The sequence below is a fragment of the Lepisma saccharinum genome, chromosome 6, assembly GCF_977018435.1.
Source record: "Lepisma saccharinum chromosome 6, izLepSacc3.1, whole genome shotgun sequence".
Classification (NCBI taxonomy): Eukaryota; Metazoa; Arthropoda; class Insecta; order Zygentoma; family Lepismatidae; genus Lepisma; species Lepisma saccharinum.
Window position 1 is genome coordinate 6,831,751 of NC_139234.1, and position 25,639 is coordinate 6,857,389.

Below are 25,639 nucleotides of genomic sequence, written 5' to 3' on the forward strand. Positions count from 1 at the left end.
GCAGGGTCTATGTTCTAGTATGTTATGTTTGAGATAGTGAGAGTATTATTGGCTTTGAGATGTACGTATTAATAGTAGGAAGAGATATGAAAGAACGAGTGGTACCTGATGCAAGGAGACTTACGGGAGACCAGCAAGAGTTGGTCGGGCTGGGATGAACATCGGTACGACGGTTGGTACCCGGGACATCATCAGGAAGGGAAGAAGTAGGGAGGGATTTCCTGGGAAGTATCGGGTACATTAGTAAGTTCGGTAGTGGAAATATAGAGAATTGTCAAGAATCAGTGAGAGAAGTTTGCAGTGTGTTTAGTAACGAGAATAAATAAGAGGGTGTAAGATTACAATTTAAGAAAGAAACGAAAAAGAAGAATCTTGGTTAAATTCGGTTGGTTCCTAGGTCGAGTCCTTGCAGTGTTATCCTTTGCCTTTCTCCGAGGAGACGTAACCTTTTTTCGTTTTGGCGTATCACTGTCTTCTGTATTAGTGTCTCCTTCTTGATGTTCCTGTGGGAGGTTCTGCTTCATTATCCTCTTGGTGATCTTAGTCCTGAGGAGGGATGTCCTGTTGTTGAGTTTGTCGAAGGTGGATTCTTTGTGATCTTCTGGGGGGTATATTACATTCCGGAGGTAGGGGTTGAATGGGGAGGTGAGTGATGCCGGATTTGAAGAGGGAATGTTCCTCTTTCGACACCAGGTTTGTTAAGTCGTTTAGTGACGTAGTGCTCGGGATTTCTTATTAACTGGTACGTGTTGAAGTTTGGTAGCTTTTGTCTTAAATCTTCGATTTGTTTGTTTGATGTCTGGCAAAAGAAGGCTTTATGTTCCGGTGTGTCCGTCTCGGTTTTACATTTCAGGCATTTATCAGTCTGTCTGAGGTTGTGCTTATTTAGGTGTTGACCGTAGGGACCGTGTCCCGTTAGGAAATGTATGAGACCTCTCGTGGGATGGAAATGGTCCATCGAAAGTCGTTCTTTTATGTTTGGAAGGAAGCTGTGAAGTCTCCTTCCTTGCGTAGCTTGTGTCCATTCCTGTTGCCAGACGCTAAACAAGTGGTTGTAAATTTCTGGTACCGTGGCAGGGCGTATTCCAATTAGTTTATAGATTTCGTCCTCTTGTCCATTTCTAAAGTAATACTTTGATGCTCTAGTTTTAATAACGATTTCAATAGGCTGTAGGCCCGCAATCATGAGAAGAGCCAGGGTTGAGGTTGTTCTGAATGCACCCATTAGGCGAAGTATCACTTTGCGTTGTGAAGATCTCAATCTGTTTTTAATGTACTGTTTACTGGTTTCCATGGCCCACAGGGGCGAGCCATAGGAAATAATAGAATTATATATGGTAATGAGATATGTTTTTATGTGTGATAGTGGAAGGTTGTAGTTTGCTGAACTCAATGTGGCTAGACTGTTTATAGTTGTTTCGGCCTGGGTTGTTGCCAGGGCTATGTGTCTGTTAAAAAACATCTTCTCTTGAAGAGTAATGCCAAGGTATTTAGCTTCTCTTACTCTTTTTAAATTTCTTTCTCTGAGTTTGATTTGAGGGTTTCTTTGTAACTTCCCCTTAAGGATAATATAATGAGTCTTTTCCGAAGCTATTTTGAGTTTAGCATGATCACACCAATTGGATAGCATATTGATTGCAGTGGATGCTTTATCTTCGATTTCCCTTCTTGAGTTACCGGAAGTGAGCATGATAATGTCATCCGCATAAGCTATGATCTGGTCTATGTCTGGATGGTCTTGTAGTTTCATTAGCGCAGGCTCCAAGTTAGTATTCCAAAGCTCGGGTCCCAGAATGGAACCCTGAGGACAACCTTTTGACGTGATCTTACTCATTTGTAGATCCGGATATTTGATGCTAATTTTTCTGTTAGAGAAATAACTTTTCAGAAGTAGGAAGAGTGTACCTGGGCAGTTCATATTTTTAAGTGTTTGAAAAAGGCTGGGCCACCACAAGTTGTCAAATGCCCCGGCGATGTCCACCATGATTCCAACCATGTACTTGTTTGGAGTGTTTTGTGTTGTAGACGATAGCAGGCGTAATGCATCGTCAGTGCATTTACCTTTCGTGAACCCAAATTGTATCCCTGATATGGGTTTGAGCAGGCGAAATTCTTTGAGTCTTTTTAGGATAAGTTTCTCGAAGAGTTTTCCCAAAACGTTGAGAAGGCATATTGGTCTGTATGAATTGACCCTGGTTTCATCTTTATTTGGATGTTTCTTGATGATTATTAAGTTTGCTTCCTTCCAGGTTTCTGGGAATATCTTCTGAACAAGGCACTCATTAAATAGTTGAGTAATGTAAGGCGTAAGTACTGGGGTGATTTCTTGTATTATTTCCACAGGAATTCCGTCTGGTCCCGGGGACTTCTTCATTTTCATGCTGCTTATTTCGTTTTCTACTTCCTGGGTAGTGAAAGGTAATATTGGTGATTCTGGATATGGCTGGTGATAGATTTTTCTTGTATCCTTATTTTCCTCGCTGTCGTTTTCAGGTTTGTCGTCTGGTATGAGATTCTTCATTAAGAAGTTGATGGTTTCTTCCAAGTCCTTTGTCATATTCGTGTTGTTCTCGTCATTAATTAAGGTGGAAATGGTTTGCGGTTTTTTTATTTTGCCGGTAGCGATTTTATACGGGGTGCCCCATTTATTTATTTCCAGACGTTTTTCGATGAAGATATTCCATTGTTGTGTCTTATAATTTAGTAGCTCGGTTTCGTATTGCTTTTTTGGCACGGTAAATCTGGAGGTTGGCATTTCTGTATTGTGCGATGATGGATTTTTGATATAGTTTCCTGGCTTTTTGCATTTGTTTCTTAAGGTTGATTAATTTCTTTGGCCATGGCTTCTTCTTCATTTTCCTTTGGTTATTTCTGGGTGATGAATTTTCAATTGCTTGTCTGATGTTTGCAGAGAGTTCCTCTGCGAGCGTGTTGAGTGATTTTTGTTGGTCCAATTTTTCAGGGATAATGAGCTTTTCTAGGAATTTTTGATGATCGATTTTTCTCCAGTTCAATATGTTCTCCTGGTTTGTCTGTTCAAGCTGATGTTGCCTGTAGATTAAGTAGATTAAGTCGAATAGTATTAAGTTGTGGTCGCTTGTTGTGGCGAGATCTATAACTTTCCAGTTTTGGACATCGCCCAAGGCCCTTGCATTCGTGAGTGTTAGATCAATGTTGCTTGAGGCGCCCGCCCTTCCCCTGTAGGTGGGGGGATTATCTGGCTGATTTTCGACTTGTAGGTTGTGCTCAGAAATGAATTCCTCCATGGCTACCCCCTTGGTGTCGGTTTCTTCGCTGTACCACCACGGAGAGGAGGAGTTCGTGTCAGCTGTGATTATGATCTTGTAGTTTTTGTACGCATTGCAGATCAGATCGATTTTTTCCAAATATGGGTCTATGTCATGGCTGAATTGAAAATAACTATTTATTAGGATCCAAGAACCATGCTCGGAAGATATTTGAGCGCAATTTATGTGTGTGTCACAAAATTGTGCTATTTTGGTGATTGTTAGATTTCTGTTTAGGTTAATTATTGCTGCCATGGTTTGATTGCGGTCCTGAATTGTGTGAACGTTGAGTGGTATGTAGGGAATTTTGTTTTTGGATGTGTATGGTTCTTGCATGAGAATTATGTCAATGTATTGCTCTTTGCAGTAATTGATTGTTTCAAGTGTTGCAAGCTTGCTTCTTCTGGTGTTGATCTGTGCAACGCGTATCTTGTCGTTATCTATAAGTGCCGTACTAATTGGTGGCATCGGGGCCATTCGTTTGTAGCTATGAACTCCATTCTCCCGTGTGCCCTTACAAAGTCCGCGTAAACATCGTCAAGTACCAGGGACTCTCCGCGACGTCCGAAAGCTGTCTCGGTTAGCCGGAGCAGCTCCTCTGTGTCGGTAGGAAGGTTGTAAGTTTTTAACGTTATCCTGTCCACTGCTTCTGGTATGGGGAAGGTAATAGTTTTGCCCTTGCTATGCTTCTTCCTGACTAGTAGTCTCAGTGCAGTAATGAGAATATCTCTCTCTTCTAGGCGTGAAAGTTTCAAGTTGTGTTCGAAGTTTCTATATATTAGGTACGGATCCGAGGGATGGGATGAGTGTTCTGGCGAGGGTGATGGAGGTTCCGAGTCAGTATCGAGATCGGTGTCATATAAGTCAAGTGTGTCTTCTGCAGTGAGTTCAATTTTCTTGAATGTGAGAGGTGTGTGAGATGATGTGTCAGATGTAGGTGTTCGTGTCAGAGCAGGTTTTATTACCTCAATTGGGGCAGAAGGTGTTGGAAAAGGGTCGTTGAGGATGGAATGGGTGTTTGTAGTGAATTTTATATTCTCCGATAGGTTGGACGGTTCAGTAGAGAGGTCGAGAAGGGTTGGGGGATTGAAGTATGTGCTATATGGGTACATGAAGGGGGGAGCTTCTGGGTTTAGCGTGGAAGAGTTTACTAAATCGATTGCTTTTTTTAGTCGGTATGCTGCCGCTCTTTTAGCGTTTCTTTTTCTTCTACTTGGTGGATTTCTTTTCCGTTTTGTTTTAGGGGTGTTCTCCATAGTCTGTCTTGTCCACTAGTCTTTGCCACATGAGGGTGTATGTTGGGCAGTCTTTGTTGTCTTTACTATTGCATGTTTTGTTCCTGTTTTTACATGGAATGCATGTTTTCGGTTGGGTTTTTTTATCACAGTGTTGGCGTTCATGATTCTCATTTCCACAATGGGTGCACAAGGGTTTGTTTTTGCAGTATTTTACTACGTGGCCCAGATCTCCACATTTCAGGCAACGTGCAACCACGATATAATCTTTGATGAAAAGAGATAGGAACGGTAAATATACGTTTTCTGTGCGAAGAAGGATTTTTCTAATTTTACTTGTGGTTTGTACAACTAGATGTACTGTGTTGCTGTTACGGGGTCCTGTTTTAAATCTCACATTGAAATCATTTGTGTATTCTTCATATGGAATTGATTCTTGGAGATTAAGGCTGTAAAATTCCTCTGGGTCTTTATTGGCCGGAACGTCATATATGATCAGAAGTGGATCCTTTTTTCGAGGGTTTTCTACTTTGATGTTGTGTTTAGGAAGATCTTTATTATTAATTAATTTCTCGGCTCCTTCTCTGGAAGCTGTTTCCACTATCACCATTTGATTTGTGGTTCTTATGCTTTTGATTTTGATATTTTCCCTCACTGGATTTACTGTGGTGGTCAAGATTTCCTGTATCTTCTTAGCACTCATTTTCCTATCTTTGTCGGACATAAAGACAGTGTGCTTTACGGTAGATGTGGCTTTCTGTATTTGTTGTTGTTTGTCGGTTTTTTTTTGTTGATACAACCTGGGAGTATAATACTTCTTCTCTAGGGGTTGCAGATTGGACATGGTGATTTCTATCTTGAAGGATTTTATTTACGGCGTTGAGTGATTTGTTCTCCGACACTGTTTCTTCATGTACTTGTTCTAATTTGCTCATCAGTTCTAAGAGGATGGATTTTCTTTCTTCTGATATGTTTTTATCTTTAGCGACGAGGGTAGTAATTTCTAATACCAGTTTTCTGTGCATCTCTAGCTTGATAGTCTGAGAAACGGGAACACTGTCTATTGAAGATACGCCAGTCGCATTGGAGTTTGATGTCTGAACGTTGGTGCCTGGTGTCTGGGAGGAAGGGGTGGCTGAGGGGCTGAAGGGGTTTGCAGGTGACGGGTTGAATGACTTTTTCCACTGGTCCTGGGGCTGCTGTAGCGGCGAATCAGGCTTCCTTTTTGTCAGAGGTGAAGGTGGGGGGGAATGACGGACAGGGCCACCCTGTTCGAAACCAAAGTGAGTGTTTTGCTTGGGGGAAGAATTTTTGTTTTTGGGTGTGGCGCCACCGGTAGGAGCCATGAGGAACACCAACAGTAGTCCAAGTTGTGCGCACTGATGAAATCTGGATTAAAGAAGCCAATAGACTGAGAGCGGCCGTTAACTGCAATCGCACGGTCGCAAACACAGGTTGCCCGGTGCTACGAGAACTGACGCGTATTGTATAGTATTGGAATGGACTTCATACTCTCGAGTGACGTCACGCTATGTGAATGTCCTTTGTAACAGCTGAGTGAGTGAGAATGACGTCTCGCCCCGGCAATGCACAGACCCCTCTAGCCGAGAATTACGCCGTGTCGTGGCAGTTGTATTTGTCAAATAAAACTGGAACTACTGTATTGAATTCGGTTCTGGGGGTCTCAGAATGTCAATCAGGCTTCTCATAAAACTACTATGTTTATTAACCAAGCTAACTGAGTTCGGGTTGTCTGTGTCTGGTTGTTATTTATACCACTGACATCCGTTAGGCTTAACTGACGTGGCTCCGTAAGGATAGCATGGGGATGTTTGTTTCGCAACAGTTATTTTGCTTAAGGGTGAATTCACTTTTAGTTTATTTTCAGATCAAGATTGGTCCTTCTTACGTGAGCGTTTGGGGGTGAGCAAAGCAAACTACTCCTTGGGTGAGCTGCAGGGGGTGTCTTTTGCGTTCATCTGCGGGCAACAGTATTCTCCATGAGAAATATATGGATAGTGCACACGATTACTATTTTGGCAGTGTTTGAGAAAGTACTTACCGGAACAGATTGTGGGGGTGTCCTGCGACCCAAGGCACACCTTACACTACCGCATGCTCCCTCACTTACACTAACACTCACTAATTACCACATATTTTGTCGATTTTTTACGGAGCACTTTTACGCATGAAGAAGTCTGCTTGGCACACGCACACGCAAAAAAGGTAAAAGTAAACTGGAAGTAGATAATAATAATATTAATACCATTTTTTCCCCTAGTTACCAAACGGAAAGATGTCCGATGATGATGATGAGGAATTTCAAGGCTATCAAGAAATGGAGATCGAAGCAAGTAATGCGAAATCTCAAGATATTAATAATTTCTTTCATATCGAGGAGGAAGAGATAGGGGAAGGCAAGGTAGGTACACTTCAGCCAGCCCTAGTTATATTTCAAGGTGGAGCAAAGTTTCATGAGAGTATCTCCCAATCAACATTGTGCTGTACTGGAGCATTCTTATTCGTGGCTTAAATTCATACCTATAATGCAATTAATACAAATATATTTTATGCAATTTTATTAGTGTTAAAAAAATCGGCATATAAATGTCCTGTACTTTGTAAAAAATAAAGCAAAATATGTTTTCATCATTTAAAGAAAAGCTTATCTATGCTCTCTCAATTATTATTATTTTACAAGACAAAATAAAGCCTCTAAACTAGCAATGCAATGATGGGAAAAATCATTTTAAACTGATATAAACAAAGATGTAATTTACCAAAACTATTTTAAGTTGCAGGTACTGGAATAGTAAATAGAATTGTGGAATAACCATTTCAACAAATATATTCATTAAATTTTTCTTATTTTTGTAAGTTTTCTCTGTTTTTACATGTGTTAAAAGTTTAACTTGATGATTTGAAATTACAGTGAAAGTAGGTAGCATTTTTAGGATGATGGAAATACGAAAGTTAAATATTGAATTGGCATGGATGAATTTTTCCTTGCTAATTTTTTCCTATGGACTGATGTTGGAATTGTTGTGTCAATCGTCTTAATTTGCAGATCAAGGAAAGAAATTACATTGTTATTCATGACTTTCTGAAAACAATGATGACTTTGAATTACCTGGGATTCATAATTTTAAATAAAAAAAATAATGTGATCAAAATTTTTTGTATATGAAATAAAAATAAAACAGACTGCTTCTTTTCACAGATAAGTTGCTATATTACAACAATGTAATTGATAACATCCATTATATATGGGCTTCTTTTTGTTTAAAAAATTGCTAACCATTGTTATAACTGTATCTTTAGTCAAAATGAGAATAAATGTCTGATGAAGGGAGCGTGTGTTCTCCTGAAACGTCACAACGAAAAACTGTTTTCTTATGCTTGTAATAACCATAAACTACAGGAAAATAATGCAGATGCAGATTGTAGAAATGATTTGCATGATAGAAAATCAAATAGTGGATATTTATTTAAATACAAAGGTAGTGTAATAAGTTGGCGAGTAAAAAACAAACATGTGTAAGCTTATCTTCTATGGAAGCAGAATATATTGCTGTTTCGGGAGCCTGTCAAGAAGCAAAGTGGATTAAACAATTAATCAAGGACATGAAAGATGATTGTACTGAACCGATTGTAATGTATGAAGACAATCAAAGCTGTATTAAAATGATTGAAAGTGAAAAGGTAAACACTAGAACAAAGCATATAGATGTAAAATATAATTTTGTTCGAAATTTAGTACACAATGGTGAAATAACACTAAAGTATTGTCCAACAGATATTATGATTGCTCATATTTTGATAAAACCATTACAAGGTGCAAGAACAAAAGAAATTTGTAGATTAATGGGTTTTGATGTAACTTGAATGTTATTTAAAATTGCATACTTTATTGTGTCATTGAGGAGGTGTGTTGGTATATAGAAACGATGCACATAAGGAGATGAGACACTGCATGTAGCCTACAATGTTTTGTTAGTCTGTATCTTTTTTTTTCTAGAAGAACAGCGTATGCAACAGATAGGCATGTATGTGTTTATTCTGTGGTTCTGGTTTACGTGTGTATAAACTTTCATTGTATAATATAACTAATTTGACTAATAAAACAACACTCACGACTGATCACATGATATGATAATGCATGTAGTGCTTGCGAAGTTTTGAATCTAAATTTGTGCTATGTAATTTTTTTGTACATAAAGTAAGGGGACAAGAAAATTGAAACAAATTCGATACTACATACACTAAGAGAAATGATTACTCCAATCGTGATTAAGAGTGGTGGACAGCCGAACATCGAAAAACTGGAAGGTGTTAAGAATTACACCTTGTGGAAATTCTTAATGCTGATTGATTGTGGTTTATGGGACTACCTCGAAGCTACTACTCCAGTGGATCCAGTTCAAGACCAGAAAGCGTATGCCAAGATTTGTTTGTGTGTGCATTCTCCTTGCTACCCACATGTTAGAAATGTGCAAAGGCAGCTTACGAAAACCAAGGTATAAGTAAGTCTTAGCAATTAAAAGAAGACTGGCAAAAGTGTGTCCACAACACTCCTTCACCACACAACCAACATCCCCCTGCCCCATTCTCATCACCTCGCACTCCCTCCAGGTGCACTAGATCACTGCTCACAAATTCACCCTCCACCCCAAAGGAACCTGCCACACCTCAAACCTGATTTGCATCCTCGCCTGCAACATCTGTGGTGACTTTTACCTGGGGGAAACATCAACTGCCCTCAACCTCAGAATCAATAACCACCGCTCCTTCACCCACAACCTGGACTTCGCTGTCGCCATCCATACCCACCACCACAATATTCCTTTCAAAGACTGCTTCCGGGTAGCGATCATCCATCTCTTACCCCAATCAGCCAACACCTCAGTTCGCAAAAGATGGGAGAGGGCTTACATATCAACCATGAGGCCACCAAAACTTTCCCCTGTCTCCACCTCATCCCACCATTCACAGTTTCCGACTAGTCTGTTGACAGAACAGTTTTATTTTTCTTTCTTTCTTCTACTTCTTTGATCAAGACCTGGCAATCTGCACGTCTCTAACTTCCGATTCCTTCTTTTCTTCTTCAACTGATGATGCAGCTCGGGTCTGCAGAAATTTGACAATTTCTACTGTCTGATGAGTGTTTCCTTTCTCTTTATAATATTGAAAGTATATTCACACAAGATTTGGAGAAACATTTATCCAGAACCGTACATATTATTTCTAAAATATAAACTTGTGATTTTCAGAGCACAGTCACTGCCCTATAATTTGTGTATATTACTTTCTTCATTACAGGCCTCCCAATCTGTGAACATACGTAAGCAACCTCGCTCTCTGCAACAGGGAATTAGAGAGTGCTCTGTGGTACTGACGAGGCTGTCCCCTATGGATGTGGATCTTCACACTAGAAGGTATGTACGAGGTGCATTCAAGTTATAACACCTCCATTTTTTTCTCACTAACTAAAAACACAAAAACTATAAAACTTGTATCACTTCTCGACGTAATCTCCCTGCAGCCGTACACATTTTTCACAATGTCAATGCCATGATTCCATGGCTGCGAACGCTTCTTTAGAAGTCTTTTGTGACCACTGGAAAATCGCTGATGCAATAGCGGCACGGCTAATGACTGTGCAACTACGGAGAGTATCTTTCATCATTGGAAACAGCCAAAAGTCGCTAGGAGCGAGGTCAGGTGAGTAGCGTGCATGAGAAATAACTTCAAAGTTGTTTTCACGAAGAAACTGCTGCATCATGTTCGCCCGATGCGCTGGTGCGTTGTCTTGGTGAAAGAACACACGTGTAGCCTTTTCCGGCCATTTTTCACGCAATGCTGGAAGGAGCTGCTGCTTCAACACATCTTCGTAGGATGCACCTGTCACCAAACTGCCCTTTGGAACGCAATGAGTAAGGATTACTCCATCGCTGGCCCAGAACATGGCCACCATCATTTTTCCAGCACTGGTGCTTACCCAAAATTTTTTTGGTGGCGGTGAATCTGTGTGCTTCCATTGAGCAGACTGGCACGACATCCATGTCTCCTCCATTGTCACAGTCTATGAAAAGAAAGTCCCATTTATGCCGTCATCACGCGTCAACATTGCCTGGCAACATGTCACGCACGCAGCCTTGTGGTCATCCGTCAGCATTCGTGGCACCCACCTGGAGGATGCTTTTCGTATTTTCAGGTCTTCATGCAGGATTGTGTGCACAGATCCCACAGAAATGCCAACTTTGGAGGGGATGTGTTTCACAGTCATTCGGCGATCCTCCAAAACATCTTTCTCCACTCGCTCGATCATGTCATCAGACCGGCTTGTGCAAGACCGAGATTGTCTTGGTTTGTTGTCACATGACGTTCTGCCTTCTTTGAACTGTTGCACCCACGAACGCACATTATACACATCCATGACACCATCACCACATGCCTCACCCAACTGGCAATGAATTTCAATCGGTGTCACACCATGCAAATGGAGAAAACTAATGATTACCACACTGCTCTTGTAATGAAAACGTCGCAATTTTAATTATCTAAAACAGTCCTCACTCTGGCCACTGCTGCTAGAGTTCTATGTGCTGTACAGTGCTGCCATCTCTGTCACGCATGGACAATGAGTGCCCTCGTATTGTACAACCACGTGTTTCTATCTACTTCCAGTCCTGCAAAAAAAAAAAAAAAATAGGTGTTATAACTTGAATGCACCTCGTAATATACAGGTTTTTATTATTGAAAGGCGGGGGGAGTACATCTCTCCCAACAATATATATACACTGGCTGACAAAAAAAGTTAAGCACCCAGAAGGAGTGGTTGGATGTGAATGAAACTACATATGCTGAAAGTCCATGTATCTTTATTGAACTGATTACAATATAGGATGCAAGAGTCAAGGCCGTTGGCAGTTACAGGTGGAATGGTGGCGCCAAGTCAGTAGGGTGTCGCACCCCCTCTGGCCGCAATGCATGCCCTTATGCGGTTCGTAATAGTGTCAAACAGCCTTTGGATCCTTTCCTGAGGCACGTTCGTCCACAGGTGTTGCAGCTGTCCCTCCAGATCCCGCAGGGTGGCACTAGGACGGATGTTCAATGTTGGAGAGGTCCGGGGATCGTGCTGGCCACGGGAGGACCTCAACATGCTCTAGGCAGTCCATAGACACATGGGCTGTGTGTGGGCGTGCATTATCTTGTTGGAACACTGTCCCAGGGTGCTGTGCCGTAAGGGGTAGGACGTGTGAACGCAGAATGTCTGTGACGTATCGCTGTGCCGTCAAAGTCTGCCGAAGCACTATTAGAGGTGACCTGAACGCATATTCAATGGCTCCCCACACCATGATGCCAGGGGTCACACCTGTGTGTCTCTCCACAATGTAGGCAGGATGGACCCTCTGCTCTCGACGCCGCCACACCCGCACACGATGGTCATCGGAGGTCATGGAGAAGCGAAACTCATCACTGAACATGATGCGATGCCATTCGTCCTCTGTCCATGCCTCCCGAGCATGGCACCACACCAACCGCAGGCGTCGGTGTTGTGGTGTCAACGGCAACCGGCGCATGGGGCGGTAGGACCCGAATCCAGCGGATGCGAGTCGTCGTGACACTGCGCGGGAACTCACAGGATGTTGTAGTGTGTCCAGTACATGTTCTTGGATGACTGGTGCCGAAGTTGTGGGATCCTGCACTGCCTGGAGCGCCATACGACGGTCCTCCCTCGGGGTGGTGTTTCTTGGTCGACCTGAACCTGCACGACGTGCATGGGTGCCCTCATGTACCCATTGATTCCAACATCGGGCCACTGTGACATCTGAATGGCCCACATGCCCGGCAATTGCCCGATATGACCAACCCACCTCCTGCAGTCCCACAATGCGGCCTCTGTCAAATGCTGTCAATTGCTGGATCGGCTGTCTAACGCGTCTGCGAGGCATCGCCGGTGCTTCGTTTTCCTCTCTCAACTTCGTGCTGCACTGACTCACAGCAGGTGACTGGTCCCACCTTATCAGCAACAGGAGGTGACGTCACAAATGCCCTCTGGTGGGCGTTCTACACATTACAGATCCTTGTACATCTAATCATTTACTCACACATCAATGGTATGCATGTATACCGAAATGGGGTAATCTTCGCCCACTCCTTCTGGGTGCTTCACTTTTCTTTTTTTTTTTTTTGTCAGCCAGTGTATTTTCAGGAGTGTGCCGTTAATTTTTTTTGAGATAGGCAAGTGATGGGTCAGTTTTTAATTTCGGCTAATTACAAAATATTCAAATGTAATATAAGGGGGGAGAGGGTAAGGGTAAAATTGGAGCCAAAATTAGCAAAAATTGGGCATTGGTAGAAAATTTAGGGGAGTATTGAGAAAATTGGGAGAGGGGGTTTGTGATGTGTGTGTGGATAAATAAATCACTGGTATACACACAGGAAGGAGCTGGAATTGTAAAGGGGGCCCTTGCTCCCCCCGCTAACCTGGCCCCTACAATGTGTATTTTGCCTTTATCCTTTTTTTTTTAGGAATATTGTGCCAAAAGAGGGGTTATGACCCCCACAATCCACATTTTGTAAGTCACTGCACGAATGTGATTTTGGGAATGTTCCTGTCTTTGCACTGCATAATGGAAATTACTGAAGTCGTTCTGGCCTGTAAAGTTTATGTTCCAACAAAATTGTTTATAAATAACATTGCTAATACATAACCACACAAAACGTAACTTCGTTGCGGGCCTCGGATTCGATAATTCGGTCAAGTGGTTTGGATCCCACTTTTAAACTGTAGGTCTTAAACAAATTCAAACATAATATTGTTTTTTTACTGAGACACTTTTAAGTACTTAATGAAAACTTTCCGTTTTTGAAACTTGTTTTGGTTATGCATAGTTCAGGACACGCTCTCATGATTCACCATTTCCAAATTTTTTGGTACAAGTTCATGAACTGAATGGTTTTCAAAGAAGATTCCTAATCGAGTCCTTACCTTCACCACTCCAAATCGATGGCTCGTCTCGTTTGTCAACCTTCGTGGTTATTTTGAATGTAGACCATACTTTAACACAAGACAACAAAAACTCTACACAAAAGAACCGAATAACACGGACGATGGCCACAGTAAAGAAAACTCATATCAGCAGCTCCCACGCTTCCAAATGCACCCTCTTCCTCACCCTATTTGCAAATGCACCCTCTATATTTCGGAGATTTAAATATGTCCAAGTATTGGCTGGATATTTTATTTCTTATAAATACCATACGACCGTTACTCATTGACTAACTTAATAAGCTAATTTGTTCATTACTGTTACGTTTCACACGTGAATAATCATACCGAGTCTTGCTATGGATGCATAGAAAATTCTGGAAGTTAACAACACTTGTGGCCAGCATGGAAGAAGTGTTTCCAACAGCATTGCCAAAGATGGCGGTCAACCTTTTTTTTTTTTTTCGTGAAGGAGGAAGGACAGTGACCATGTAAGAACTGCATAAGTCACTCAAAAATTGCAGAGAAAGGCGAGCAGTCCTCTTTCTTCTAACGCGGATCAGCTGTACCACGTTGTCGTGCCTCGTGACTGCTGCAGCTGCTTTATGTTTGCAGGCAGTACGACAGGAAATGAAAAGTCTACTTATGTAAATATGTTAAGGTAGATAAATTACATTCCAAGGTGTATAGGCATTGAAAAATATGAAAAGATATCAAAAATGTTTTTTTTAAAAAATAACGCAAGTGGTGCTTACTCTCTCTTCCTGTATACAGTGGTAGTACCAGTAAAGTTGACAAAAACTACAATTTCGGATTTTTAAGACTCTTAGTTTTTGAGCTTTCAACTTTCAAGAAAGCAATATTTGCAAAAATTTGAAAATTTAAAGTCTTTAGATCAGAACCTATTCAACCTTGAGAGCTCAAATTTGTGTTATACTCTTCTGTTTTAATGTGTTTTAATTTGAAATGCAACATATTTGAATTTTGTAAATAAAAAAAATCTCAGAAACAACCATTTTAATTTTTTGAAAAAAGAATATAAGTTTTAAAAACATCAGTTTATTATCTGTGTGCCAAATTTCATAATATGATGTTCTATGGGGAAAAAAATATTTTTTTTGTATTTGAAATTTGCTGAATTTCCTGCTCCTTCCCCATTAATTTGAACCTACCGACATCTATGATAAGGTTTGCTGCAATCAGCGTCGCGACGCTATAGCCGTTCAAAAAAGACCGTTTTGCTGGCAACCCAACACAACATTTGATCGTATCTGTGACGTCATTTCCCACTGCGAAACAGCACACGGCAGGGTTGCAAGGAACACACAAATTATCTGAAAAATGACAAACTACCAACCACATTATTAGCTGTAAAACGAAGCAGGAAACGCCTCCAGTAGACCAAACATCATAGCCTACCAGCCAGAAGATCAGCAGTCATCTCAGTGGAAGGGGGAAGTGAACCAACGATATAAGAAATTGTAAAGAACTTATTCAAAATGAAGTGTCAATATCGGATTTTGTCTCAGCCTACATGTCAAATATGAACAACAATAAATTTTATTGGACATGCAGCTTACATGTGGCCGTTTACGCCCAGCTACATGTCAAATATTTGTAAATCTTGTTGCAAGATTGATATCTACAGGTTTGTGTCCAGATGCCTTGTGGTACTTTTGTGCTGATAACAGAAGTATCCGAGGTTCACGTTGTTACATTACAGCTAAAACACCTCGTACAACCACAGTAACAATCTAATGATGAATCAGTAGCGAATATACTGCCTACCCCATTCATGGTTGCAAACTATTACGTGTGTATCCGGTGCATAGATAAACACAGTCGTCGGAGAGCTTGTATTACTACTACTTATATCCCTTTATTTTCAATAATTTTTGTCACTTGCCTCATAAAACCCTGGATAGACATTATTATTATGTGCTACTTACTTTTGGAATTTTGATTTCAATTTTGTAATCTGTTCAGACAACTAGTATCAGAAGGACGAAGTGGATAGACTAAATTGTAGATGCCAACTTGGTAACTAGATTTGCAAATATTTGACATGTAAGCTGAGACAAAATTTGATATGACCACTTCCACTTGAATTCTATTTTCTTTCTACCACTTTTCGTACAGTTTGTTTACTTCCTGTTAGGTTACATAACGTGTTTCCTTGTTTTACGGTACATAATGTGGCTAATTTAAGCTATGTCATTTTTCACAGAATATGTATATTCCTGGCAACCCTGGAACGCATCGCTTCACGACGGGATATGACGTCACAAATGCAATGAAATGTTGTGTGTGGTTGCCAGCATTCAGGCGGCAAAACAGGCTTTTTTGAGCGACCGTAGCGCTGAAACGATGTGCCAAGAAAATATTACTGAGAAAAGTTGTTTGTTTTTATGTCCTCTATACCTTTCCGTGGTCCGTGGGCGCCATTAAAATGACACCCTGTATATACTGTTTAATTGAATGAATTATAATTTTTGGATACATTGTAATTACACAGACCCTTTGTATTGTTAAAAATTATGTGTGTGTGTGATGAGAGGCAGCTACATGTAAGGTTGAAATAGAAAAAACGTCTACTTGTATCCTTGAATTTTTGGAAGGTTTGCGTAGAAAACCGGGAATTATATTTGAATTGTACCATGGTCTCAGAGTGACCACCCTGATTTGTTTCTTTATCTTAATCCACTCTGTGCTTATATTTCCATTCATTCATTTAATGTTTTGTTTCATCTATTAAATTTCTAGCCTGTAATCTTACACTCCCTTTAATATTTTTTTATTAATGTCACTATACAGTCTGCATAGTCCTCTCACTAATTCTTGACAATTCTCCATATTTCTACTACCGAACGTACTAAAGTACCCGGCACTTCTGAGGAAATCTCTCCCTCCTTCTTTTCTTTCTGATGTCCCGGGTACCAATCGTCGTACTGATGTACTCGCGGAACGTATAACGTATTTTCCTTTCTCCCTTGCTTTGCCCCTCACCCATCTTGCTGTAGTGTGACGAGAAAGCTTCCTCAGCCGCTCAATGGCAGGCAAGGATATATGATCTGTGAAGAAGGTCGTCTTTGGACAGCAGATTTGGAGAGAGCGAGTGATAAGCAGATTGACTCTTGACATTTGAGTAGCGAACCTTCATTGCGCTCATAATTTCATAATGATCATTAAACTCTTAAAAAGTAGAGAACTGGAAATAAGTATAAATGAAATCGCCGCTAATATGGACAGTGTCACCTGAATGTTGCCCAGAGCACTAGAAAATCCCACGTTGAAGCTACTGAAAACAATTCCCAGATGGCCTGACAACCTTCAGTCTGCATATTTTGTAGGATGTTTGTGTTTTCTGTTGCTTTTAGGTCATTCTGTGCTCAACCTAAACTTTAAAAGTGGGAATTTTGTGTTAAATTCAATGTGGTGGTTATTGCCAGGGTGGCATGAGTTGGATTTGTGTTCAGGACATGCAATATTCTGCTTAAAGAAATGTGGGGCACATAAACTCCATACCAGCTAACCGTAGACCAGGCGAACGAGAACAAGTCTGTGCGCAAGTAGTGACGCGAGATGGCTTCACCAATGAATAGTGAGAGAAATGGAATTGTGTAATGGGCAACGGTAGTTACCCGTTCTCTCTGTAAGCGTTGCAAACTTTTGAAAAGGATAATACCGAACGCACATGGCAAACGGACCGTATTTTTATCTCCAAGTCCGTACGATTGGTTTAAGAATTTCTTAGGGAAATATTAGGGATAAAACTGCAAGAGCAAATTTTGACAAGCCGTGCATTTAGCGTACGGACTAAGGTCTGAAATGAAATTTCCGTACGTGTACGGTCAGGAGTGTATGGTTGGCAACGCTGTGCTTTCACCACTGGATTTTCCTCCTCTGCCGATATCCATGGCCCTGTCCTACAGTTATCTGGGACAGGGTATAGTTGGTGTAATTTTTGCTCTCAAAATTCCTTTTCCTCATCAACCACTTCCGCAGTAAAGTTGCAGAGATTGTTACACCAAGCAGAACGACAACGCACAAACTAAGATGTTACACTGAGACTGACCTAAGACGACTTGTTCTCTTCTCTGCCACCCCAAAATCATCCACCTCGCACAAGTTAAAGAAAATAGTGTTGCTAACCATAGTAACACAATTCACTATTAGGAGTGCAGCCTATTTGAATTTCTTCCCTTATTTTTATCATACATTTCTCACATGAAAGGATTGAAAGAAAAATGCAACAAAATGTAAATTTCACTGACTCAAGGGTTTTGAATTTTAAAATTTGTAATGTATTTAAGATTATTTAAGTAATGAAACACTGAATTGTCAACACTGTGTGCAGTATGTGCTCCCGTGGAAGGAGAGCAAGAGGTTTGTTTGACATTTGTCAAATGGCAGTGCCCCTACTTTTGACCGAAGCCTTGTCAAGGGGGCTGGCATTTCCAGGAAATGACCATGCCGCACATTCCAACTGCCTTCTTTGCCACTTTGGCTTTAGTTGATCGAAAGGTCCATTGGAGTAGAGCTACATAGGTTATTCCATTCTGTTAATGTTTTAGTATTGCCATTCTGTTGTTGCTACAGGGGGGATGTTCCATTTTTCTTCTTGGGCGGGTGTTCATCAAAATTGGGGGCGGGTGGATAAATCACTGACCCCATGCATTCACATTCTTGATCATTTGCAGAAGTGGTGTAATCCTACTAGGATTAATATATGAGGGGTTCAGATCACAAGTAGCATAACTCCATTCAACACAGTTTTAAGAAAAAGGCACATTTAGATAACTTAGTATTATAGCTGGTGGAGCACAAACATTGCGGTGGCTCTACAAGCAAGAATTAAAAGCTTAGGAGATATTTTCTTCTAGCACTGAAATGTTGATACTTGACAGTTTCAAAATTATACATGTAACCCCGTTTCCATGAAAAGTGCAGTTATGCCACTTGTGCTGTGAACCCTACATATGTGATTATATTTCTTGAGAATTCATATTGAAAATTTTGTTTACGTTCCTCATGCATTTTATAACCCATGTATTGTATTGTGGCATCGCTATGTCGCCCTGATTAAGTACATTGATTTTAATATATGTTGGCAATTATGTGTAGACTAAGAAATAAATATTTCCTGCAAATCATAATACTGTTTCTGTTCTGTTTCTTCAGGTCATCATCCAGTAAAAGAGGAGCAGTACAGAGTTCATCACAACAGTTGTCAACTAAACGTGGTTCTTGCAATAGTGAACGTGATGACAACATTTTTAAGCAACAGTGTAATTCGTTAATTGAGGATATATTGTATTTACAATCAAGAAATGGTGCAGGTGGACGGAGAAAAAGGAATGCAAAAAGTACCAGCAAAGCATGCAAGGTTCAAGCACTCTGGAAACGAATAACTAAGAGAAAACTTTCACAGAAAGGTAAAGGCGGACACTATTTCAAAAGAAAATCGAGGAAGAAGTGTCCAACAAGAACGTCAGATGATAGCAGTGTGGACAAGATGATGCAAGAGAGCTGTGAAAATATTCAAGAGAGACTGCGTAAATTGAATCATCATGTGGATGAAGGAGTATCGGTTAACGCAGTTGATTCCTGTCTTAACAAGAACAAGTCGATTGATTCTTCAGGTTTTTCAAGTTCATCTATTGGTGATGCCACTGTTGATCTAGCAGTTTGCAACAAATTAGTACAAAAAAGTACAAAATTAAACAGGATCAGGACGGATAAGAACAACAACACTAATCCTGAAATGAGCAACAGCAAAAATAGAATGCAAAAAAGAATAGCATCTCCCGTGAATTACAGAAGTTCTTACTGCACCAGAAGTTATTTACGTTTAAATAAAGAATCTTCCCCAAAGAGTGGTGAAGTGTCATCAAAAAATGCAAGCAGTCCGAATGGTGAAGAGAGTTCAAATGATGCCAATGATGGATGTAAGGAGGCTTCTGAGAACTCGAGCAAAACCCAGACTGACTTGAGTGGCACACTAGGTGAAGATAGACACTCCAGTTCAAATAAGACCAGTCTAAAGGAACATCGCGATAAGCAACTACAAACACCTAGTACAATACAGGAAGGTAAAGGTGGACACTATTTCAAAAGAAAATCGAGGAAGACATGTCTAACAAGAATGTCAGTTGATAGCAGTGTGGACAAGATGGTGCAAGAGGGCTGTGAAAATATTCAAGAGAAACTGCATAAATTGAATCATCTTCTGGATGAAGGAGTATCGGTTAACACAGATGATTCCTGTCTTAACAAAAACAAGTTGATTGATTCTTCAGGTTTTTCAAGTTCATCTATTGGTGCTGCCACTGTTGATCTAGCAGTTTGCAACAATACAATAGATGGTGGTGCTAGGAAAAGTACAAAATTAGATAGGATCAGGATGGATAAGAACAACAACACTAATCCTGAAATAAGCAACAGTAAAAATAGAATGCAAAAAAGAATAGCATCTCCCGTGGATTGCAGAAGTCCTTACTGCACCAGAAGTCATTTAAGTTTAAATAGAGAATCTTCCCCAAAGAGCAGTGAAGTGTCATCAAAAAATACAAGCAGTCCGAATGGTGAAGAGAGTTCAAATTATGCCAATGATGGATGTAAGGAGGCTTCTGAGAACTCGAGCAAAACCCAGACTGACTTGAGTGGCACACTAGGTGAAGATAGACACTCCAGTTCAAATAAGACCAGTCTAAAGGAACATAGCGATAAGCAACTACAAACGCCTAGTACATATTGCGGCAGAATACATGATTCTGAGAAAACACCATCTAGAGAAGGAACAAGTGGAGTAAGTACGGAAGTTGATACTACCACCACCAGTGCTCCATCTGACAGAAGCAGACTTTCAAACAATCAAAAAACTGCTGTTGATGTAGGCATACAAACATCAGAAAATGCATTTGCTCATCCAATCAGTACAAACATACCAAGAACAGTCACCTGTAGCGAAGATGGAGCACTTTCTGAAGAAGAAACGGTCTCTATTGTTGCAGAAGCGTTAAACTGCAACCAATATGAATCCTGTGATGTTATCACAACCAGCCGTAAGGATAATGAGAAGTCGTTTAGAGAGAAGAGAACAGTGAGCAAGGGTGACAAAACTGTCGAGCAATATACTAGAGATGTGAATTTTGAGAAGACAAAGAAACAAGACAATGAAGGCCCTCAGAGTTCATCGGATGTAATCGACTGTGATGCAGTATTTCCACAAATTGTTGTAAATGGAGAGCAACGCTCCTTTACACTTGAAGAAATGGAAGCATCTTATGAGCGTGTTAAAGGACTACAAAACCGTATGCTAAAATGCATAGACAAGACACGCGGAATAGAACTCGTAGAGAAGGAACTTGTAAAGAAGGAAGCGGAGGACAGGACTTTGGAAACTGATGAAAAGGATGGAACACAAGATTCAGTTTGCTCAACCACTACGAAATTACCAAGCATTAGCGTAAGAGACATCAGAACATTAGCACACCCTGTATCACCTGCAGACCCATGTTGTTCAAGCAGCAATTCCAGCTTGACTGTAGCAGAAACTACTCTGGAAACATTGCCTGAACAAAACCAAAATGTTAGCGAAAACGTTCAGCTGATGGCGAGGTTCATTTCTGGGATTTATTACTTACTTATAAATTACCAGGAGCTGCTTCTACGGATTGTTCATGGTGCACAGGAAATATATGCTAACATAAAAGCCTGGATAGAGGTGGTGGAACAGAACTGCATGAATCTGATAAGTTGTTTTGAGAAAGAGCAAAGAGAAACCGGACATTCTGCAGAACCAATAATAACTACATTGCATGAAAGAGTCACGGAGATCATGATTCTGCCATTGACTTACCAAGATCTTTTGAAGTGGTTTAAAATTCTGTGGAAAGTTCGACCTGCCATGCCACTTAGGGTATTTGTCGATAGAAGTGGCCATGTTGAGGCACAAAGATTGGCTGTAGTGCTCGGAATTCAACTATCCAGCATGAATCACTCAGTTGGCAACATTGCAAGTCAACATGCTTATTCAAATCAAAATCATCAAATTGGACAGCAACCTCAACTACAGAATTATCAGTCAATGTCGCAGCCTTATTCAGTGTTTCAGAACCCAGAACCAGAGGCCAATTCATCAGATATCTCCAGCACAAAGCCTTGGGAATGCAATCCTGTAACCGCATATAAACGCCTTTATAATAGTCCCCGTTATACAAACATGCCACTTTACCAACCAGCTTCTGACATGCCACAAGATCTGTCACAACGGCAAGTGACATGTCAACGATCAAGAAGTGAATCCGGGAAAATGCTGACAACCTACCAACCTGTGGCAAATGCACAGAATTGGCAACCCACCCAATTTGTACCATCCAATCCCCGTGCTTCTCAATGTGCCATGATTCCATCTGGTCAAGCAAGAAATGGAGAAAGACTTCAGTCCATAAAAACATCAGCTGTTCGAAGAAATGTAGAAAACACTGCAGCCAATGGGAGCAATGATGAAGAAAGTCAATCACATATTGTTGGATCTGACAATCTGGTTCCAGATGTAACTGAGGTAAGTTGGAAACCGTATTTATTGAATTCTCACTAAGGTTACTTATACGTGCCTCTATATTTTGTTTGTAATATGGGGTAACCATTATAAAATTCCTACAAGGTAAACTTTTCAATATGAACAATTCCAGAAAAATATCGACCTTGATGGTCAAAGTTATTTATCAGTGAGAAGAGAACATCTTTGGATTGCAAATATACAATACATGTCTCTAAATTCTAAAATTTGTCTGCAAAAAATTACCTCATGAAGTACTATTCCTCTAACTTTGATTCAGAAAATACAGATTCATAGGTTGTCAGTTTTGTCAGTCTGTTACCTTCAAATGTATCTTTATATAGTGCTGGCAGAATACATTTGAATAAATTGTGTTATGCAAGAAGAAAGACTACTGCTTGCAAATTTCCTGTTTTTTTTTCATTATATGTTTCATGAATCATACAAAGAAATAAAATACAAGATGTAGCAATGAATCGGGCAGTTTTGCAACACTGGATATGGCTATTGCATCAGAGGTAACGTATGATTTCTGCCATCTTGCAGCAACGTTTTACCATTCAGTTATGATTAGGGAAAGGATTTTAAGGTGCAAAATTATGTTGCGGTAAGGGGAGGAGAAAAGGTTCTGATAATGTTTTCAAAAAGGTGCTGATATAATATCTTTATTCAATACTATCTTTCTCTGTTCCTCTATATATAATGTGCGTGGACAGCATAGAGAACTGTCAGGCACGTATCCAGGAATTCCTTTCGGGGGGGGCTCAACACCAATTTTTTTAAGGGGTATAGTAAGAACCTCACACTTGTATGTTTAAGACCAGTGGTGGCAATTGGGTTCAAAAACGGGGGGCGGAGGGTGGTGCAAGGAAAGTTCATTTTCTCTTGGTAGACAAGGCTTAACATTAACAGGGCATAATAGTGAGGCAAAAAAATGGGGAGCAACTATCCCTTAAATCGTCGCCACTGTAAGGCTGTCATTTTAATCAGAACGTGAAATCGGAACATTTTTTACCACTCGACTCCTCTGTTTCCATGCATTAACATTGTGTGCCGGAACCATCTCAGTATGTGTGTTTGTCCATTTCTTCTTATCAGGCATAAAAACATCTATGGTGTATTTGAGTGTTTTTTACGAAGCTGTTACACATGCATGGGATGGGCAATCCACTCGACAACGCGAGATTCAAATTGTGGGCTGCCAACTGACGCAGACAGCTCTCGAATATTTCTCTCTGATTCGAGCCTGAACACCACTAACGTGTCTTGTCCTCCAATGTTTGCAGCTCTTATAAAAGCCGAAACCTACCAAATTGTTCAGATTCAAGCCTTAGCATTCACAAGTGTTCAAAAATGACTGTCACAGGTTCCGCTGTCTTGTCATATATCCGCACGAAACAAAGGAAGTCTTCTCGAATACAGGTGGATCACGAAACAATAAATGCACAATGAAACCTTTTGTTCCCAACACATCTAATGTTTCGTCTCCCAGTATGATCAAATGCTTATTCATTTATCTCCAGTGACGTGCCCAAGGGAGGGTTGGTGAGGTCATAACCCCATTTGATCCAGTATTCCTTTTCTTTAAAAAAAGAAGAACGTCAAAGACAGGAAAAAATTGGCAAAATTCAGGACTGACCACCAAAAATAGTATGCGTAATCCCTCTCCCTTCCGAAAATCCTGGGCACGCCACTCTTTATCTCGGACACATTTTTTAAAATCAACTCACCAGAAGTTTTTATCATTCCGTATTGGAGATTGAAGTAAGATGCGTTCTTCCTGCAGTTTTGGATATGATCCTTTGCGGTGCTGTCTGCCTGCCTTCACACCTAACCTTAACAAGGCCCTAATTTTCCATCCTTGTGACTTCGATTTTGAAGACTTAGGAAGGTTTCAGACCGAAGGAAAAGGCGATACATGTCGATTGGAATGGGCCAATCAACAGCAATGTTTCACACCGTAGCGACACAAAAGGCCTCACAAACCTAATTTCGAATTGTGAAATCCTCAGGCGACACGGTGTGAAATCTCCCGTATTAAGCCACTGTCATTGTCACCTCGAAATAGTAGCTCTTGTTGACCACAGAAGAAGAAAAAATTCTCCTCAAAAGGTGGGAATGCTCCTCACTTTTATTCTCTCTCCTATATTTTCTGTGCTTGTTCACTATACAGGCAACACCTTACGATTTGATATACACAGGACATGTACTATGTAGACATTTTAACGAAAAATCGGTTGAAGTCAAGGATGGCTAGGTGGCTCAGTTGGTAGAGCCCTGATTCGGGTTCTGGTAGAGCCTACAATTTCCGCCTAAAATGTCTACATATGCAACATCTTCTTGGTTTCTCTTCTTGACATTCATAAAATATTCGGCTGTCTCTTTATGGTAGTTAAGTGTTTGAATGTGTTTCGAACCCAGTAGGCTTAAACAAAAGTATTTTTTATATCATGAAATTCTCAGACTGCATATACGAAGTTTAGTTCTGGCAAAACTAACTCATCACTCAAAACTTTGATTTTCAGTTGATCTATGCAGCTTATTTCTGTTTTAATAAACCACTCCAATATCCGGTACTGCTGAAATATTCACTTTAGAGAGGGGGGTGGGGCTTGATCTCTTCAGCCCTCGACCCGAACTAGCATTACACTGAGGTCCCGGAAGTTCTGCAGTCGTCAATGTCTTCATTTTCCGAATCACTATATCTTATAAAGCAACCAGAGGACGCTGACTCATCACTAATCGAAAAATTGAATCCACGTATTTATATCTTCATTATATTCTAGAACGTTCCGCAGATAAAACGATTCGTAAATATTGCCAGTAGTTGACTCCTTCTCTCATTCAAGAACGTGTCCTCTCCCGCCTTCCAGAGATTTGATATTACAACGAATCGCCCTACGTGTGGCGCTACCTTTGTTGTGCAGCTTCCAAATGCTGACAAGTCTGTCTCTACATAGTGTTCAAGTGCGCTGCGACAACACCGAAAGCGCAAGAAAAGTTTACGTGCAATATTATGAACAACATGGTTATAGAACATTCTCCGTCTTGCCTCGATAATTGTCTATCTCCTTAAATCATCGTCACATTATTATAAGCCAAAAACCTAATTTTATCTAGTAAAAAATAAAAAAAATTCTGGGGGTGGCTCGAGCCACCTCAACCCCACCTTGGATACGTGCTATTAACAATAACAGGGTTATATAACGTTCTCCGTCTTGTCTCGATAATTATTTCTCCCAAATTATCATCACATTATTCAAGAAACCAAAATCCTAATTTTATCTAGTGTAAACAGAAAAATTTCCTGAAGGGGGGCTCGAGCCTCCTGATTCCCACCTTGGATGCGTGCTATTAACAATAATAGGGTTATAGAACAGTCTCCATCTTGTCTCGATAATTATTTCTCTCAGATTTATAAATCACGTTATTCAAGATGCCAAGAATCTAATTTTATCTAGTGTAAATTGAAAAATTTCCTGAGGGGGGGCTCGAGCCACCTCATGCCCACCTTCGATACGTGCTATTAACAATAACAGGGGGTATAAAATATTCTCCG

At 40.5% G+C, this 25,639-nt stretch overlaps 1 protein-coding gene across 1 annotated transcript in view; it reads left to right on the top strand.

Moving 5' to 3' along the window:
- LOC145988976 (uncharacterized) overlaps positions 1 to 25,639 on the top strand; it is a 52,130-nt gene that overhangs the window by 16,125 nt on the left and 10,366 nt on the right. Inside the window, exons 2-4 of the mRNA XM_083124279.1 lie at positions 6,804 to 6,944; positions 9,842 to 9,957; positions 18,699 to 22,083. Of these exons, the coding sequence (XP_082980405.1) occupies positions 6,804 to 6,944; positions 9,842 to 9,957; positions 18,699 to 22,083 (3,642 nt within the window). The remainder of the gene's footprint in view (positions 1 to 6,803; positions 6,945 to 9,841; positions 9,958 to 18,698; positions 22,084 to 25,639) is intronic.